Source organism: Anomaloglossus baeobatrachus, chromosome 9 (assembly GCF_048569485.1).
Source record: "Anomaloglossus baeobatrachus isolate aAnoBae1 chromosome 9, aAnoBae1.hap1, whole genome shotgun sequence".
In the NCBI taxonomy this organism is placed as follows: domain Eukaryota; kingdom Metazoa; phylum Chordata; class Amphibia; order Anura; family Aromobatidae; genus Anomaloglossus; species Anomaloglossus baeobatrachus.
In genome coordinates, this window is record NC_134361.1 from 82,810,250 (window position 1) to 82,830,600 (window position 20,351).

Below are 20,351 nucleotides of genomic sequence, written 5' to 3' on the forward strand. Positions count from 1 at the left end.
TCCTGCAGATTCCCAGGGGCTGCGGAGGGAGCACGGTCCCAGTGCCTAGAGACCGATCCTGGATCCCACTTCACCCAGAGCCCTAAGGGATGGGGAAGGAAAACAGCATGTGGCTCCTGCCTGTGTACCCGCAATGGGTACCTCAACCTTAACAACACCGCCGACAAAGTGGGGTGAGAAGGGAGCATGCTGGGGGCCCTGTTATGGGCCCTCTTTTCTTCCATCCGACCTGGTCAGCAGCTGCTGCCGACCAAGCTGTGGAGCTATGCGTGGATGTCTGCCTCCTTCGCACAAAGCATAAAAACTGAGGAGCCCGTGAGCACGGGGGGTGTATAGGCAGAAGGGGAGGGGCTTTACACTTTTAGTGTAGTGCTTTGTGTGGCCTCCGGAGGCATAGCTATACACCCAATTGTCTGGGTCTCCCAATGGAGCGACAAAGAAAAAAGTTTTTCAACCAAAAACCACTGGTGAAACGCCAAGGTGCCCAAACATTCCCACAGCCTTGTACTGCAAAGTATATTGTGTATGTAGAGCGGAAAACGACTGAAGAATTTCTTTTCGCCACTTGGTGTATTTGGAAACCTGAAGTGCTGAAAAGACTCAGATTGTTTTTACATCGAAAAGTAGAAGTCCAATCTTTTAAGGGTTTCGGAGTGGAACCCACCTGAAAAAGGCATTGTGTGCACACACCTATAGGCTATATGCACACAACTGAGTATTTGGTTGCAGAGCTTTGTGCACCAAATCTACAGAAAAAAAAAAAAAAAGTTTGACATGTTTTCAGTGAATTTTTTTATGCATTTGGGCTAGAAAAGCGCTGGCAAAAATGAAGAAATAATTGACATGCAGCATATTTCTGCACCAAATCGGCAAGTGAAAATTTAGCAACATGTGCACAAAACTTCAGGATTCTCATGGACTTTTCTGGCATAAGGATAAGCATGCAGTTTTGTGACAAAACTGCACCCAAAAATACATAAAGAAAAAAAAAAAATAAAAAAAAGTAAAAAAAAATAATGCAGTGTTCACATAGCCTTAAAGGTTTATTCCTAAAATCATAATGTGGTCTGAGTTTCCTGAACATACAGAATGAATCACGTGTGCCAATACAACCCATTTTAAATCTGAATTGTAGCAATTACCCCCCTAATGATGACCCTTAAGCTCTGTACCCTCTGTAGCCACAGGATCCATCTTTTAGTAGTTCTAGTTAAACTTGTTAACCCTTTGTAATAAAATATCTGACTGCTGAATTGTAGCACCCCTCAGCTATGTGTAAGATCCATCTGATAGCAGCTATATGTGCACTCAATGACCCCATCTAATTCATGAAAAACAAATTTCCATAAGACCTCTTTGACCGGTCATAACCTAGTTGTGGTGCATTTGGCAAAATAAAAAAAAGTTGTGTTTTTTTTTTTTTTAAACTACCACCCATATGGATGCCATCTACCCTTATGCAAGTGTGGATCTATTAGCAAGTGGGATTCCTAGGTTTTCGAACATAGAGTCTAGGTGATGGAAGAGTGCTGCTGACAGCTTCAATTTACATTAACAACTATCAATGGTCACATCATCCATGTAAATAAAAAGTAGCCCATGTTGAAATCTACCCATCTCTATTAACAAGCACAAAGGAGAGCAGAGTGAGGGACCTGCAGGACTGAAGAGAAGCAGTGTGCAGCTGGAAAATGTAGTTTTAGCAGAAAGAATTGGGCTTCAGCCAACTAGCTGAAGCTGGATGTGCAGAGGAGCAGAAAATGAAGAAATAAGAAAACCAACACAAGGTACAAGAAAAACCTAATTTTGTTTACTGAACATTAACAATAATCATGAAAATACTTTGCGCTAAGAAATAAAATGCTGACTTACTTCAATGGTTTATCATCTTGAGATAAATGTGTTATTGGAGCTTCAGGCCCAACAAAATCCACGTCATCCATATTGATCTCTGTACAAAAATACATTAAAACATTTTAACATTTGCTTTATATAAAGAGAAGTAGGAAAAACGTTGCCTCACATCTGGCGACATGTAACAAACTATTCACATTCATTAACTTCTAAAGTGCACATAAATTATTCTGTTGAAAAACAGTACCCTCTAGAAATCACAGGCAGAATAACCCTTTTGCTGAAAAGTTTTAACACTTCATAAAAGACAAATCTAATAAAAAAAAAAAAAAAAAAAAAAATCTAAAATTTCTTTAAATTAGACTTTACACTTTGCAATGAATATTGAAAAATGTATTTTTTTTTTTTTACACTTCTAGTGCTTTGATAAAATAAAATCTAATTATACCTTCATAACCTTTTATTTTCTAAAATGAAACTGTTGGAGCCTCGTAAAATGGTCCCCGGACACACATGACAGTAAGCAACAAAATGTATTGTTTTGTTTAAAACAAAACAAAAAAAACCTTACGAAAATTAAGTTTGTGGATTTAGGCTTGATACATGCAAAGCCTGGAACAACAATACACATTAACCTATTCCCCACCAAGGCAATTTACAGTTTAGCGCTTCAGATCTTTTCTCCCCTCTTAAGTACCAAAAGTGGTTTCATTTTTTCGCCAAGACAGCCGTATGAGGGCTTTTTTTTTTTGCAGAGTTGCAGCTCTGAATAACGCCATTTATTTACCATATAATGCACTGGGGGGGGGGGTGATTTTATTCTGTTATTTATTTTTATTTTTTCTACAGTGTTCATTGCCTGGAATAATATAATTTATAGGGGGGAGGGGGGGGGGGAGGAGGAGCCATTTTTTTTTGACACCCATACCATTTTTTGTTGGGTCCCTATCAATCTAATGCCTCCCTTTGGGTTAAAAAAAAAATCCCAATTTATGGGAGAACAGGAATGGGCAAATGGAGAATTAAAATTGCCTAAGACTGAAGAGCAGGCGTGCTCAATGAGAAGGCATGACCCCTAAGAATAAGGCTGATAGCTCATCCTACCTTTCTAATGTGAACAGGTTTAGCGTGCATCAGTGTCAGCGCGAACTATCCGTCGACATTTGAACAAAATGAAACGCTATGGCAGGGAACCAGGAGGGACCTACTGCTGAAGCGTCTGCCTGTTCGGAGGTTCAGCTTGTGCTCTCCCTGTGTTCAAGCTACCCTGATGAGTCTGCCAACGAAACGCGTAGGGAGGTCGGGAGCACGTTTACCAGGATTCTTTGAGGGGTACTGTGTAGCTGTATTTTAGCTCCCCCCTGCAGATCCTTTCCTTGCAGGACCTCGCCGGGAATTGTACAGTATCTACATCCCGTGAGACTGTTCCTTATTATTCTGATGCCATGCATTGTTAACTGGGCGATACTCTATGCATTACATGTACGGTTATAATGAACATGAGGTCGCCTTGATCGATTACTATGAGGTCTAACAATAACACAGGGGTGGAATTGGTGGTTCTTATAACAAATTTCTCTGTCACTTCATTGGGGGACACAGGAAACCATCGAATTATTCTAGAATCTTCTCTCAGCCCAATTCCCCTGCACTCTCTTTGGCAGTTGGCTTTGGCAGTTGGTTTCCATTTTAGTCACTCTGTGGCAGTAAATAGCCACGGCTATATTGGCCTCAGTTTGTCCCGACATCCACATCTGCCTGGTACACTAGCCCTTCGTTTATTCTTACACACTCTCAGAAGAGACACTATGTCCAGTTAGTCTTCTTCTCTTGACCTCGACCTGTTGACGACAGTCTCCTTAGATTCTCAGCTTCGTGGACACATAATCCCCAGGAGATAATGCATTATCTCTCGTCCTCCCACCCCCTCCTGTTGGGATTTATCGTCTTCGGACGCATGTCTCAATAGTGGTTCAGTAGTTTCTCTACTACCCCGACTCTCTCCCCCCCTACATTAGGGTCCCCTGTTCAGTTACTCAGCTATTTTTTACTTAACAGCTTCTCTTTGAGGGCATTTATGGTGCCCATCTTCTTTTCTTATTCACCGGCAGTCCACTCCTAGCCAGGAAGCGGTTCTTTACAGTTCCGCTCTCGGGACCTCGTCCCTGCTAATCCTATTTTCAAGTCCTTCTTTTCCCACCCTTGGGGACTGGTTTAGGACGTCCCATGGTTTCCTGTGTCCCCCAATGAAGCGACAGAGAAAAATAAGATTTTGGGTACTCACTGTAAAATCTCTTTCTTGCAGTCTTCATTGGGGGACACAGCACCTGCCCTTTTTCTTCAGACTTCAGTGGATCCGGTCTGTTAGATTCAAGCTTCTCCTCGTACTGCTTTTACACTAACTGATCTCCTCAGCTCCGGTCGGTGGGTGTATACTACTGGGGAAGAGCCAATGTTTTGATTTGCATAGCGTCAGCCTCCTAGAGCCAGCAGCATTACTGACACAGAGTAACTAAAAAGGAAACCAACTGCCAAAGAGAGTGCAGGGAAATTGGGCTTAAAGAAGATTCTAGAATAAATCGATGGTTTCCTGTGTCCCCAATGAAGACTCCGAGAAGAAGGGAATTTTGTTTACTTTCCGTAAATTCCTTTTCTTCTAGCTCCTATTGGGAGACCCAGACAATTGGGTGTATAGCTTCTGCCTCCGGAGGCCACACAAAGTATTACACTTTAAAAAGTGTAACCCCTCCCCTCTGCCTATACACCCTCCCGTGCATCACGGGCCCATCAGTTTTGGTGCCAAAGCAGGAAGGAGGAAACTTATAAATTGGTCTAAGGTAAATTCAATCCGAAGGATGTTCGGAGAACTGAAACCATGAACCAAAAGAACAATTCAACATGAACAACATGTGTACACAAAAGAACAACAGCCCGAAGGGAACAGGGGCGGGTGCTGGGTCTCCCAATAGGAGCTAGAAGAAAAGGAATTTACGGTAAGTAAACAAAATTCCCTTCTTTGTCGCTCCATTGGGAGACCCAGACAATTGGGACGTCCAAAAGCAGTCCCTGGGTGGGTAAAAGAATACCTCGATAAAAAGAGCCGAAAACGGCCCCCTCTTACAGGTGGGCAACCGCCGCCTGAAGGACTCGCCTACCTAGGCTGGCATCTGCCGAAGCATAGGTATGCACCTGATAGTGTTTCGTGAAAGTGTGCAGACTCGACCAGGTAGCCGCCTGACACACCTGCTGAGCCGTAGCCTGGTGCCGCAATGCCCAGGATGCACCTACGGCTCTGGTAGAATGGGCTTTCAGCCCTGAAGGAATCGGAAGCCCAGAAGAACGGTAGGCTTCAAGAATCGGTTCCTTGATCCACCGAGCCAAGGTTGACTTGGAAGCCTGCGACCCCTTACACTGGCCAGCGACAAGGACAAAGAGCGCATCAGAACGGCGCAGGGGCGCCGTGCGAGAAATGTAGAGCCGGAGTGCTCTCACCAGATCTAACAAGTGCAAATCCTTTTCACATTGGTGAACTGGATGAGGGCAAAATGAAGGTAAGAAGATATCCTGATTGAGATGAAAAGGGGATACCACCTTAGGGAGAAATTCCGGGACCGGACGCAGAACCACCTTATCCTGGTGAAACACCAGGAAGGGGGCTTTGCATGACAGCGCTGCTAGCTCAGACACTCTCCGAAGTGATGTGACTGCCACTAGGAAGGCCACCTTCTGCGAAAGGCGTGATAGAGAGACATCTCGCATCGGCTCGAAAGGTGGTTTCTGAAGAGCCGTTAGCACTCTGTTAAGATCCCAGGGTTCCAGCGGACGCTTGTAAGGTGGGACTATGTGGCAAACTCCCTGCAGGAACGTGCGGACCTGCGGAAGCCTGGCTAGACGCTTTTGAAAAAACACGGAAAGCGCCGATACTTGTCCCTTGACCGGGACTTTGTTGTTGTGCCGAGACGCCATGAGGTCGACGTCCGGCGTTCCCCAGCGGCAACAGATCTCTTGAAACACGTCCGGGTGAAGAGACCATTCCCCTGCGTCCATGCCCTGGCGACTGAGAAAGTCTGCTTCCCAGTTTTCTACGCCCGGGATGTGAACTGCGGAGATGGTGGAGGCTGTGGCTTCCGCCCACAGCAGAATCCGCCGAACTTCTTGGAAGGCTTGACGACTGCGTGTGCCGCCCTGGTGGTTGATGTACGCGACCGCAGTGGCGTTGTCCGACTGTATTCGGATCTGCCTGCCCTCCAGCCACCGCTGGAACGCCTTTAGGGCTAGATACACTGCCCTTATCTCCAGAACATTGATCTGAAGGGAGGACTCTGTCGGAGTCCAGGTTCCCTGAGCCCTGTGGTGGAGGAAGACCGCTCCCCACCCTGACAGACTCGCGTCCGTCGTGACCACAGCCCAGGATGGGGGCAGGAAGGATTTTCCCTTCGACAAAGAAGTGGGAAGAAGCCACCACTGAAGAGAGGTTTTGGCTGCCAGTGAAAGAGAGACGTTCCTGTCTAGGGACGTCGACCTCCTGTCCCATTTGCGGAGAATGTCCCATTGAAGTGGACGCAGATGAAACTGCGCAAAGGGAACTGCCTCCATTGCTGCCACCATCTTCCCTAGGAAGTGCATGAGGCGCCTCAAGGGGTGTGACTGGGCCCGAAGGAGAGATTGCACCCCTGTCTGCAGTGAACGCTGTTTGTCCAGCGGAAGCTTCACTATCGCTGAGAGAGTATGAAACTCCATCCCGAGGTAAGTCAGTGATTGGGTCGGTGTCAATTTTGACTTTGGGAAATTGATGATCCACCCGAACCTCTGGAGAGTCTCCAGAGCAATGGTCAGGCTGTGTTGACATGCCACCCGGGAGGGTGCCTTGACTAGAAGATCGTCTAAGTAAGGGATCACCGAGTGGCCCTGAGAGTGTAGGACCGCCACCACTGCTGCCATGACCTTGGTGAAGACCCGTGGGGCTGTCGCCAGGCCGAAAGGCAGTGCCACGAACTGAAGGTGTCCGTCCCCGATGGCGAAACGCAGGAAGCGTTGATGCTCTGGTGCAATCGGCACATGGAGATAAGCATCCCTGATGTCGATTGATGCTAGGAAGTCTCCTTGGGACATCGAGGCGATGACAGAGCGGAGAGATTCCATCCGGAACCGTCTGGTTCTCACGTGTCTGTTGAGCAGTTTGAGGTCCAGAACGGGACGGAATGATCCGTCCTTTTTTTTTGGCACCACGAACAAGTTGGAGTAAAAACCGCAACCACGTTCTTGAAGGGGAACGGGGATCACAACTCCTTCTGCCTTCAGAGTGTTCACCGCCTGAAAAAGTGCATCGGCTCGCTCGGGGGGCGGAGATGTTCTGAAGAAACGAGTCGGAGGACGAGAACTGAGCTCTATCCTGTAACCGTGAGACAGAATGTCTCTCACCCATCGGTCTTGGACATGTGGCCACCAGGCGTCGCAAAAGCGGGAGAGCCTGCCACCGACCGAGGATGCGGTTTGGGGAGGCCGAAAGTCATGAGGAGGCCGCCTTGGAGGCGGTTCCTCCGGCGGTCTTTGTAGGACGTGACTTAGACCGCCATGCAGAAGAGTTCCTCTGGCCCTTCTCTGACCTGTTGGACGTGGAGGAATGGGACCTGGCTGAGGGCCGAAAGGACCGAAACCTCGGTTGTATTTTTCGTTGCTGAGGTCTGTTTGGTTTGGACTGGGGTAAGGACGAGTCCTTTCCCTTGAATTGTTTAATAATTTCGTCCAATTGCTCGCCAAACAAACGGTCGCCAGAAAATGGCAAACCGGTTAAGAACTTCTTGGAAGCAGAGTCTGCCTTCCATTCGCGTAGCCACATGGCCCTGCGGACAGCCACCGAATTGGCGGATGCTACCGCTGTACGGCTCGCAGAGTCCAGGACGGCGTTCATGGCGTAGGACGAAAAGGCCGACGCCTGAGAAGTCAAAGACACAACTTGCGGAGCAGAGGTACGTGTGACCGCATTAATCTCAGACAGACAAGCTGAGATAGCTTGGAGTGCCCACACGGCTGCAAAGGCCGGAGCAAAAGACGCGCCTATGGCTTCATAGATGGATTTCATCAGGAGCTCTATTTGCCTGTCAGTGGCATCCTTGAGCGATGAACCATCTGCCACTGATACTACGGATCTAGCCGCCAGTCTAGAGACTGGAGGATCCACCTTGGGACACTGAGCCCAACCCTTAACTACGTCAGAGGGGAAGGGGTAACGTGTGTCATTAAGGCGCTTAGTAAAGCGCTTGTCCGGAAATGCTCTGTGCTTCTGGACAGCATCTCTGAAGTTAGAGTGATCGAAAAACGCACTCCGTGTACGTTTGGGAAACCTAAACTGGTGCTTCTCCTGCTGCGAAGTCGACTCCTCTATAGGTGGAGTTGGGGGAGAAAGATCTAGCACCTGGTTAATGGACGCTATAAGGTCATTTACTATGGCGTCCCCTTCAGGTGTATCTAGATTGAGAGCAACGTCAGGATCAGAGCCCTGAGCTGCGACCTCCGCTTCATCCTCCAGAGAGTCCTCATGCTGAGACCCCGAACAGCGTGATGAAGTCGGGGAAGGTTCCCAGCGAGCCCGCTTAGCCGGTCTGGGACTGCGGTCCGTGTCGGAGTCCTCACCGTGGGACCTAGGTGTCACCCCAGGAGCACTTTGCTGCGCCGACCGAGAGGGGCCTGGGGGCGATGAACTCACAGTGCCCTGGGCCTGTGTTACCGATCTGGACTGCAAGGCTTCTAGGATCTTAGCAGACCATTTGTCCATAGACTGAGCCATGGACTGTGAAAGCGACTCAGAGTTTCTCAGCCAAAACTGCAAACTCTGTCCCTGCCCCCTGGACAGTGGAAGCCGGCGGTTCTACCTGAGCCGAGGGTCCCACCAGTGCCCGAGGCTCCGGCTGAGTGAGTGCCACAGGGGCCGAGCATTGCACACAGTGAGGGTAGGTGGAACCTGCAGGTAACATAGCCGCACATGAGGTACAGGTTGCAAAATAAGCCTGTGCCTTGGCACCCTTGCTCTTTGCGGACGACATGCTGTGGTCTCCTCTGAGAGTGATCAGTGAGGGTATATAGCCAAAAGCAAAATAATGCGGCCTAACAGAGAAAATGTATAATGTATAATATAAAGAGAATTTTGTTTACTTACCGTAAATTCTTTTTCTTATAGTTCCGTCATGGGAGACCCAGACCATGGTGTATAGCTACTGCCTCCGGAGGACACACAAAGTTACTACACTCAAAACATGTAGCTCCTCCCTCCTAGCATATACACCCCCTGCTAGCCAGTCCTAGCCAGTTTAGTGCAAAAGCTGAAGGAGGACATCCACCCACAAGTAGAGATAGAGTAAAACCCGGAATAACCGGAGCCTCTGTCTACAACAACAGCCGGTGAAGACACACGGAACAAGAAACTTGCCAACAGGCAATAGGGAGGGTGCTGGGTCTCCCATGACGGAACTATAAGAAAACGAATTTACGGTAAGTAAACAAAATTCTCTTTTTCTTTATCGTTCCTATGGGAGACCCAGACCATGGGACGTCCCAAAGCAGTCCATGGGTGGGAATAAACAGACAACTGAGAAGCAGGAAAACCCAACTTCACAAATGGGCGACAGACACCTGAAAGATGCGTCTGCTGAAGCCCGCGTCTGCCAAAGCAAGAGCATGCCTTGGATAGAGCTTCGAAAAAGTATGCAGACTAATTCGAGCTGCCGTCTGACAGACCTACTGAGCCGTAGCCTGAAAGCCGAAAAGGCACCGACAGGTCTGATCAAATGTGCTCTGATCCCCAGCGGGGAAGGCACTTGAGTACACTTGTAGGCCTCGGAAATGGCCGACCTAAGCTAACGAACAAGGGTCGGCTTAGATGCAGAGAGACCGCTATGCTGACTAGCAGTCAGTACTAGAGAGAGGTGCACCGCCTAATAACGGCGGTGCGAGACACACAGATCCGGAGCGCCCGCACCAGATCCAGGATATGCAACGCTTTCTCAAGCGATGAAGAGGAGCCGGACAAAAGGAAGGCAGGAAAATTGCCCCGGATAAGGTGGAAGCAGTAACCACCTTAGGGAAAAAAGTCCGGAGTCGGACGGAGACCACCTTGTCTTGATGCAAAAGACCAAAAAAGGGGGTGACTCAGAGAGAGTGCCGCCAGAACTCCCTGGCAGGAAATTATAGCCACTAGAAAGACTACTTTCTGTGAAAGATGAAACAAAGAAACCTCCCTAAGAAGCGCAAAGGGGGGTTTCCGGGAACCGGGAGGACCGGATTAAGGTCCCAGGGCTCCATAGACCGCCGGAAAGGCGGAATGATGTGAGACGCGCCCTTAAAGGAGCGCACCGGAGCCAGCCGGACGATACGCCGCTGGCACATTACGACAGAACGGAGACCTGTCCCTTAATGAGGGATAGTGCTAGCTGTAGACCGGACTGTGGAAGGGACAGGAGGGTCGGCAAGGCTAAAAAGGTCCAAGGACACCTTGGAGCTCGAGTCATAGCGGAGATGACTTCAGGAAGGATACCAGAAGTCGCCAAGATCCAGGACTCAATAGCTACGCCGTCAATCCGAGAATCCAGAATTCTGACGGAAAAAACGGACCTTCTGAGAAAAGGTCTGGACGGACCGGAAGATGCCATGGCAATCCAACGGACAGAAAGAGCAGGTCAGGATACGAAGCCTGCCTGGGTCAGTCTGTAAGAGAATGACCCGACGGCCCCCTTCCCTGATCTTGTGCAGGGCTCTGGGCAAGAGGTAGAGACGAAGCTGGGATCAAACATGAACCAGTGTGTCTACCGCAAAACCTGAGGATTGTGGACCACGGTTGGACAGCTGAAATAATCTGCCCGCAGTTTTGACATCTAGGATGTGGGCTGCGGATACGGTGGACTAGGAGTCCCTTGTCCAGTGAAGAATGTTGAGGCGCCAAGATTGCCAGGCGGCTGAGTGTCCCGATCTGGAAATTGATGTAGGAAAACGCTGTAACGTTATCCGACTGAACTCGAATGTGCCTAGCCGCCAACAAATGGAGAAGGCTTAGAGAGCTAGAATACAGCTCTGATTTCTAGCCCATTGATCTAGAGGGCTGATTCGGACAGAGTCCAAGCGCCCTGCGCTCCGCGGTGGAGATATAATGCTCCCAAGGCGGAAGGACCAGCACCCTGGTGAGAATCACCTGGGACGGGGCCAGGAAGGAGCGTCCCTGAGACAGAGTGGTCGAAACCACCCCTGAAAACGAGCCCCAGGTCAGTGGCAAAGCCACCACCCCGTGGAAGGAGGGAGTTCGCGTGTACAGCGGACAACATCCAGTCTCAGAGGGCACAGGAGAAACTGGGCAAGGAATCGCTTCCATTGACGCCACCGTCTGACCAGCACCTGTATTTGGTGTCTGATAGAACGACGTCGACCGCCAGCGGAGGGACTACTTATCGACTAAGAGTGGCTTCACAAGAGCCGACAGTCTCGAATTGCGTCCCTGAGAACCTCTGGTTCGAAGTCAGAGTGGACTTGAACAGAATGACAAGCCACCCGAATAGGTTAGAGTGGCGAGAGTAAGCGAAGTACTCTGCTAAGAGTCAGCACTGAAAGAAGGCCTGTCTAGGGCAAACGATCACTGTCAATCCCTAGGGGTGCAGGACCCTAATCACAGCAGCCCCAATGAGAATACTCGAGGGGCCGTGGCCAACCCCAAGGGAAGAGCCACGAATTGGACCACTCTGATGGCAAAACGCAGTCAACGCTGGTGTGAAACTGCGATTGACCGTTGCAGAAAAGCATCTCTGATGCCGAAGGCTGCGAGGGAATCTCCTTGGGTTCTTGATTGATCCGGTGAAAAAGAAAAAACACACGGAACAAGACCGAGACTCCATGTGAAAACGCCACACCTGACCATGCTTGAAAAGCTAAAGATCCAGGTCGGAAGGCACCGCCCTCTTCGGGGCCTAGAAATAGATTTAAACAAAAATCTCAGAACCGTTCCCAGTCGGGATTCGGTACAATTACTCCATTGGCCTGCAAGAAATGCCACGGCTTATGAGAAGGCGGCGGCCTTGGAGCCGGGAGGAGGTAACAGAAAAAAATCTGTTTGGCGGGTGGACAGAACTCCATCTTGTAGCCATGGGAGATATAATCCCGCCCCCACTGAACGGAGACGTGTTAGAACCATACGTCGCCAAGTGGAGAGAGCCTGCCACCGACTAGGAGGAGGTTGGCGTGGCTAGATAGCTCGGAGGAAGCTGACTAAGTGGCAGCATCTCCTGCGGTCTTCTGAAGACGCAGCTTCAAGCCAATTGGTTCTATGAACCTAGGCCGAGCTAGAGGACGATCAGATGGAGGAACGGAAACCACCGAAACCTCAACTGATTCCTGCCCTGGACAGGTTCCCTGGTTTAGGTTTGTGGCAAGGAAGAACTCTCCCCGCCAAGAGCTTCCTAAATTTCATCCAGTCGGTTCCGAAGAGACTGGTCCCACCAAAGAGGAGCCCAGCAAGGAACCTCTATAGAGGCATCTGCCCTCCATTTCCGAAGCCACAGGAGCCTGCGGACAGCGAGGAAAGTAGCCAAGACCACCGCCGTGCGGTGTCCAGCATGGCAGACCTAGGCAGAGGATGAAAAGACTGAAGTCTGGAAGTTCAGGCAACCGTTTTGGGCATAGGGTCCCTGTGAGGGAATGCATCTCCTCTGAGGAGCCATCAGCCACTGACATAACGGTCCGGGCAGAGCCACCTGAGGTGAATGAGCCCACTTCTTGACCACTATTGGTGGACAGGGGAAACACAGTCCTCAGAATCACGCTTCATGGGAAGCGACTGTCAGAGCGGACCCTGGGCTGGTCACAGGGACCTGAAAACCGGAGTGGTTAAGGAACACACGTTGTGTTCACCTAGATAAGGTAACTCCGGCGGATTGAGGTCCAGTACAAAATTAATGTACCGTGGGATCCTTATAGAGGTGCAGTCAGCCACTAATACAACTATCCGGGCTGAAAGTCTAGACACCGGAGTGGCCACCCTTGGCGAATGAGTACACTGCTTGACCACCTCTGATGGGAGGGGGAGACAGGCAGCAGAACCCCGTTGTGGGATCTGCAGGACAGGCTGTGGGCTTGGACGCCTGAAAACTGGAGTGGTTAAGGAACACACTCCTCGTCTTGTTAAAGGTATACTGATGCCTTACTGCCAGCGGGGAATACTCCCCTGATACAGGCGGATGGAGGTCCAATACAAGTATAATGGACGCAATCCAATCAGTCGCATCCGCGTCACCTACGGACGGATCAAAGTACCTAAAGTAGCGTCCGTGACATCCTCCTCGTCCAATGAGTCAGCTCGTAATCGGAGCTGCGGGACGGGGAGGACAGGGGACCCTGCGTCTCCCTGTCAGGAGGACGGGGTCTGAGAGCTTTGCTGAGCGAGCAGAAAACGCCCTGAGAAGGGGGCTGCATGCTCAGCAGATGCCGGAACAGGCCGACCCCTGGAAAAAAGATTCCCCCAGGGGTCAGCCATCGACCGGAGCAGCTGGAGGGACCCTGAATGAGCCTCCAAGCTGAGGGGCCACAGTGGTTATGAGCTCGGTACAGCCGTACGAGACTACCAGCAGTGGATACTAAAAACAGCCTGCAGCCTCGCTCTGTGAGACATGCTGCAGAGGTGGGGGGCTATGTCTAGAATGTCTAGAATACCCAAGACAGGGGTCAGCCTGGGGAGACTCCAGGCAGAGGCACCACATAAGGACCATTACAGTGTGGGTCCGTGCCGGTTCAGGCAATATGAGTTTACATGCAGAACATGTAGTATACAGCCTTGGAGCTTTGCTCCTAGTGTGAGACATGCTGCTGAGGAGGAGGTTCTATAATAAAGAATTAGCTCCTTCAGAATGCTCTGATAGTGTATAAAAGTGCACAGCCAGAGGTTGTGACTTATCAGGCCGCTATTGTGAGTGCCCCCTCAGGTTCCAAGCCTGGACCCCCAGCCATATATCCACTCCCTCTGCTGCAGAGCAGCCAGCGCCGATCAGCGTACTAAGAACGCTGAGAAAATGGCGCCAGAGTGAGAGGGGGGGGGGCGGGGGTTAACCTAGGAGTGGGAATCGGAGGGCTAAGGCATGTACAGGGGAGGGAATCATCTCCTAAAACGGAGTGTCGTCCCCTGTGCAGAGCGGCCGGCGGGCGGCGCTGCAGTGTCCCCTTGCATGAGTAACATGCAGGGGAACAAAACGAAACTAGGCCGCGGCTGAAGCCGGGGCCTAGAGTTATACATGCGGCCGAAAATCAGGCATCATCGGCGCGGTACTCAGTAAAAACTGAGAAACCGGCCGGAAAAACTGTAAAAAGCAGCAATATCAACATAAATCACTGTCCCCTCAATAAATCCACCTTGTAGAAGGACCCTTGAACAACGTCTCTATACTTAGCTTTGAGACGCAGGGTCCAATCCCTGGTGGGGTGGGGGTCCAGTGCTCCGTCCAGCAGGGTCCTGCCAAAGGGCTGCGGATGGAGGCCGGTCTCCTGCAAGGCAGTGAGAACCGTGTTGGCTCTAACTTCAAGCCAGAGCCCATAAGGGATGGTGAAGGAGCGCGGCATGAAGGGATTTCTGCCCTGAAGTCAACCTTACAGAGAGCAAAAGAGAAGGGTGTTTGATACTGCGCCAAAGGATCACAGGAACAGATGTTTAGATTAATGCATCTTTATTTCATCCAGGTCTACGCGTTTCCGGAGCCACTGCCCCCTTCCTCAGGACCGTCAGGAAAGACAAAACATCAAATCTGTCCTGGTGGACACCAGCATGCAGATAAATAGACAAGATAACATCATGACACCACCCCTTCTTAAAAAAAAAAGGGCGGGAGGAAACAGTAAAACAAAAAAAAAAACAAAAAAAATTGTCCATGCTGATGTACTAAATGTATCTTTACAAATAAAATTAAACCATGACTGGTATCACATAATCGCAAATGTCAGTCAGGATACACATATTGGGTCAAGAAAAATAATAAATTATGAAAAACCAAAAAACCTGTGTTTGTTCAGTGAAATGTACAAAAATATATATGAATTTATATATTCCATAGTGTATATATGTCAACATGTGTGTTTTATACATATGAATCTGCAATCAACAGAAGAGAGTCAAGAACCCACTCCTGTCGGGCGTTCAAATGATCACCATACATAAGAGAGTGGAGGCATAAACCAGTGCAGCCACCCCTGTGTGACACATTAAACAGGAAACGAAAAGACAAAATCACTTAAATAGTGACAGTGAAGGATCAAGTGAAAGACAAGGATAACATAGAATTTAGAAATGAAAAAAACCTCCAGATGGGCTCCAGACTATGAGAATCTACAGGCAGTTCACCAAAGTTCATAAACGTGGGAAAATGAGTGACTGCGCCTGCGTGCAAGTCCTGTATCAAGAGCTTGCACGCAGGCGCAGTCACTCATTTTCCCACGTTTATGAACTTTGGTGAACTGCCTGTAGATTCTCATAGTCTGGAGCCCATCTGGAGGTTTTTTTCATTTCTAAATTCTATGTTATCCTTGTCTTTCACTTGATCCTTCACTGTCACTATTTAAGTGATTTTGTCTTTTCGTTTCCTGTTTAATGTGTCACACAGGGGTGGCTGCACTGGTTTATGCCTCCACTCTCTTATGTATGGTGATCATTTGAACGCCCGACAGGAGTGGGTTCTTGACTCTCTTCTGTTGATTGCAGATTCATATGTATAAAACACACATGTTGACATATATACACTATGGAATATATAAATTCATATATATTTTTGTACATTTCACTGAACAAACACAGGTTTTTTGGTTTTTCATAATTTATTATTTTTCTTGACCCAATATGTGTATCCTGACTGACATTTGCGATTATGTGATACCAGTCATGGTTTAATTTTATTTGTAAAGATACATTTAGTACATCAGCATGGACAATTTTTTTTGGTTTTTTTTTGTTTTACTGTTTCCTCCCGCCCTTTTTTTTTTTTAAGAAGGGGTGGTGTCATGATGTTATCTTGTCTATTTATCTGCATGCTGGTGTCCACCAGGACAGATTTGATGTTTTGTCTTTCCTGACGGTCCTGAGGAAGGGGGCAGTGGCTCCGGAAACGCGTAGACCTGGATGAAATAAAGATGCATTAATCTAAACATCTGTTCCTGTGATCCTTTGGCGCAGTATCAAACACCCTTCTCTTTTGCTCTCTGTTATCTGCCAATTGGGTGGCTGCAGCCTTGGATCAGTTTCTACATGCGAATACAGTTGTTGTGACTCACAACGACATCTGGTGAGTAGTTTCACCCTCCTCCCACCCCTTATATACTGGGGTAAGACCCTATATGCGCTTTTCTCTCCACAGATTTCTTGTCTGAAGTCAACCTTAACAGCACTGCCGCCAGGGGAGTGTGAAGGGACATGCCGGGGGTCCAGTGGACCCGCTTTTCTTCCAAATCTTTAGAAAAAATGAAAAATGAAAAAAGGATGCATGTGTGTGTGTGATCCTCCTGACACAAAGCTTGAAACTGGCTAGCAGGGGGTGTATATGCTAGGAGGGAGGAGCTACACGTTTTGAGTGTAGTAACTTTGTGTGTCCTCCGGAGGCAGTAGCTATACACCATGGTCTGGGTCTCCCATAGGAACGATAAAGAAATAAATATATTATATATATATATATATATATATATATATATATATATATATATATATATATATATATATATATATATATATATATATATATATATATATATATATATGTGTGTATGTATATATATACGTATGTATGTATATACATACATACATACATACATACATACATACATACATACATACATACATACATACATACACACACACACACACACACACACACACACACACTTCGGCACCCTAGGGGGGCCAGCACCTGGTAACCGGTGTGGCTTACCGACCGCCCAAAGCGGTTGTGTGTCCACCAGATTCCCCGCCTGGGCCTCCCAGAGCTGTGGAGCTCGTTCTGAAATCCTCCACCTGCAGAAGTGATTGTAACAATGGCTGCCAGAGTTCTCAGGGGAGGAGGGAGCCGTGGGCGGTGACTAATAAAGTGCGGGAATCTGGTGCCCCACAGTGCTCAGTGAGGGGGGAGGAGAACACCTAAGTATGCTCCAGCCCTCACTGCCGACGTCCAGTCGACCGTCCCGCCCTTACCCCTGACTGGCAGGCCCGGGGGCGGGAGTTATGGTACTAGGCCGCAGAAGCCGGGGACTAAATTTAATAACGCGGCCGACGAACAGGCGCGGTCGGCGCGGTAGTCCCGGTCGTCACAGAAAAAACAGCAGCCGCTGCAGCGTCTGTAACACAGGCGCTCCATGCGCCGTCCCCAAGGGGACACAGAGTACCTTTTAGATGCAGGGCCTGTCCCTGATGATACCCAGTCTCCTGTCCGTCAGATTCCCCCAGGGGCTGCGGAGGGAGCCCGGTCCTAGTGAAAGGTGACCGGTTAGGATCCCACTTCTCCCAGAGCCTCTAAGGGATGGGGAAGGAAAACGGCATGTGGCTCCAGCCTTTGTACCCGCAATGGGTACCTCAACCTTGACAGCACCGCCGACTTAGTGGGGTGAGAAGGGAGCATGCCGGGGGCCCCGTGGGGGCCCTCTTTTCTTCCATCCGATACAATCAGCAGCTGCTGCTGACTAAAATGTGGAGCTTGCGTGAATGTGTGCCTCCTTCAACACAAAGCATAAAACTGATGGGCCCGTCATGCACGGGAGGGTGTATAGGCAGAGGGGAGGGGTTACACTTTTTAAAGTGTAATACTTTGTGTGGCCTCCGGAGGCAGAAGCTATACACCCAATTGTCTGGGTCTCCCAACGGAGCGACAAAGAAATAGATTTTACGATGAGTAACCAAAATCTTATTTTACTGTAATTAGTGTGGTTCTGTTTATATGCACTCCCCCTGTGTAAATATATCCCCTATATAGAGGTCAATCTGGACACAGTAAGTGGAGCCGGTAGTTGCCATGTGTAAACCTGTTCCCCTCTTTATACTTGTGGGGATCATCCATCTTAAGTGTTTGTTTTGTATCCCCTTTACCGTATTTATGTGATTGTCTTTTTAAATTTTATATTAAAAACACTGCTGAAACAGAAACATAAAAAGCTAGACTGAACTTTGCCAAAATGCACACGAGTAAGCCACAATCCTTCCGGGAAAGAGTCTTGTGGAAAGATGGGACTAAGATAGAATTATGTGCTTTATCAAAAAGCTCTATTGTTTCCTGAAAATGGAATAAGGCCTACAAAGAAAAGAATACAAAGAAGAGGGGAGCCAGCACTGCTCATGAGTGGCATGCAACAATGAAAAAATAAAAAGTGTAAAATTCACAAATTCATTCCTACTGTAACAATTCAATGAGATTTTTTGCAAATTATTGATCAATGATTTGAGCCCCCCTGCCCAGTCACGGCAAATCTCTATAGGGGGGTCCCTACACTATGTTATAAATTAATATCGTACCATAAGGTCTCATATAATGATTTGAACAGGACCATATAAGAACACCACTTACCGGGGGAATGTCAGAACCGCTCCCATGCTGCAAGGACTGACAACTGCGAATAATGGCAGCCCAGGTGCCAGTGTGTGTGGTAGAACCACACACACCAGCACAATGTCAGAACTGGCCCTCACAGTGCCAGACCAGCAAACATGGATGAAGGGCGGAACAGCCTCAGGCAGGTGGCGCTTAAATAATGATGCCTATGGGCCAGGGGGCGGTGGCTGTGTGTGAACAGGCACCAACATGAATTTTGATGGCAACAGAAGGAATTTGCAAACCACACTGGGCGTGCACGGCAAGGTGGCGGTCAACCACCGACCAGTAAACGCAAAGAAGAGGGGAGCCAGCACTGCTCATGAATGGCATTTAAGCACCACCTGCCTGAGGCTGTTCCGCCCTTCATCCATGCTTGCTGGTCTGGCACTGTGAGGGCCAGTTCTGACATTGTGCTGGTGTGTGTGGTTCTACCACACACACTGGCACCTGGGCTGCCTTTATTCGCAGTTGTCAGTCCTTGCAGCATGGGAGTGGTTCTGACATTCCCCCGGTAAGTGGTGTTCTTATATGGTCCTGTTCAAATCATTATATGAGACCTTATGGTACGATATTAATTTATAACATAGTGTAGGGACCCCCCTATAGAGATTTGCCGTGACGGGGAAGGGGGGCTCAAATCACTGATCAATAATTTGCAAAAGAAGGGAATTTTGTTTACTTACCGTAAATTCCTTTTCTTCTAGCTCCAATTGGGAGACCCAGACAATTGACAATTGGGTGTATAGCTTCTGCCTCCGGAGGCCACACAAAGTATTACACTTTAAAAAGTGTAACCCCTCCCCTTCTGCCTATACACCCCCCGTGCATCACGGGCTCCTCAGTTTTGGTGCAAAAGCAAGAAGGAGGAAAAGTTATAAATTGGTTTAAAGTAAATTCAATCCGAAGGAATTTTCGGAGAACTGAAACCATTCAACATGAACAACATGTGTACACAAAAAACAACAGCCCGAAGAGAACAGGGGCGGGTGCTGGGTCTCCCAATTGGAGCTAGAAGAAAAGGAATTTACGGTAAGTAAACAAAATTCCCTTCTTTGTCGCTCCATTGGGAGACCCAGACAATTGGGATGTCCAAAAGCAGTCCCTGGGTGGGTAAAATAATACCTCGTAATACAGCCGTAAAACGGCCCGTTCCTACAGGTGGGCAACCGCCGCCTGAAGGACTTGCCTACCTAGGCTGGCATCCGCCGAAGCATAGGTATGCACCTGATAGTGTTTCGTGAAAGTGTGCAGGCTCGACCAGGTAGCCGCCTGACACACCTGCTGAGCCGTAGCCTGGTGCCGCAAAGCCCAGGACGCACCCACGGCTCTGGTAGAATGGGCTTTCAGCCCTGAGGGAACCGGAAGCCCAGAAGATCGGTAAGCTTCAAGAATAGGTTCCTTGATCCACCGAGCCAGGGTTGATTTGGAAGCCTGTGACCCTTTACGCTGGCCAGCGACAAGGACAAAGAGTGCATCCGAGCGGCGCAGGGGCGCCGTACGAGAAATGTAGAGTCTGAGTGCTCTCACCAGATCTAACGAGTGCAAATCCTTTTCACACTGATGAACTGGATGAGGACAAAAAGAGGGTAAGGAGATATCCTGATTGAGATGAAAGGGGGATACCACCTTAGGGAGAAATTCCGGTACCGGACGCAGAACCACCTTGTCCTGGTGAAACACCAGGAAAGGGGCTTTGCATGACAGCGCTGCTAGCTCAGACACTCTCCGAAGTGAAGTGACTGCCACTAGGAAGGTCACTTTCTGCGAAAGGCGTGAGAGAGAAATATCCCTCATTGGCTCGAAAGGTGGCTTCTGAAGAGCCATCAGCACCCTGTTCAGATCCCAGGGTTCTAACGGCCGCTTGTAAGGAGGGACTATGTGACAAACCCCCTGCAGGAACGTGCGTACCTGTGG

At 48.9% G+C, this 20,351-nt stretch overlaps 1 protein-coding gene across 1 annotated transcript in view; it reads right to left on the reverse strand.

The window, feature by feature from the left end:
* The window catches only part of NKAP (NFKB activating protein), a 51,388-nt gene that overhangs the window by 6,599 nt on the left and 24,438 nt on the right, over positions 1-20,351 (reverse strand). Inside the window, exon 7 of the mRNA XM_075322685.1 lies at positions 1,873-1,951. Coding sequence (XP_075178800.1) covers positions 1,873-1,951 — 79 coding nt within the window. The remainder of the gene's footprint in view (positions 1-1,872; positions 1,952-20,351) is intronic.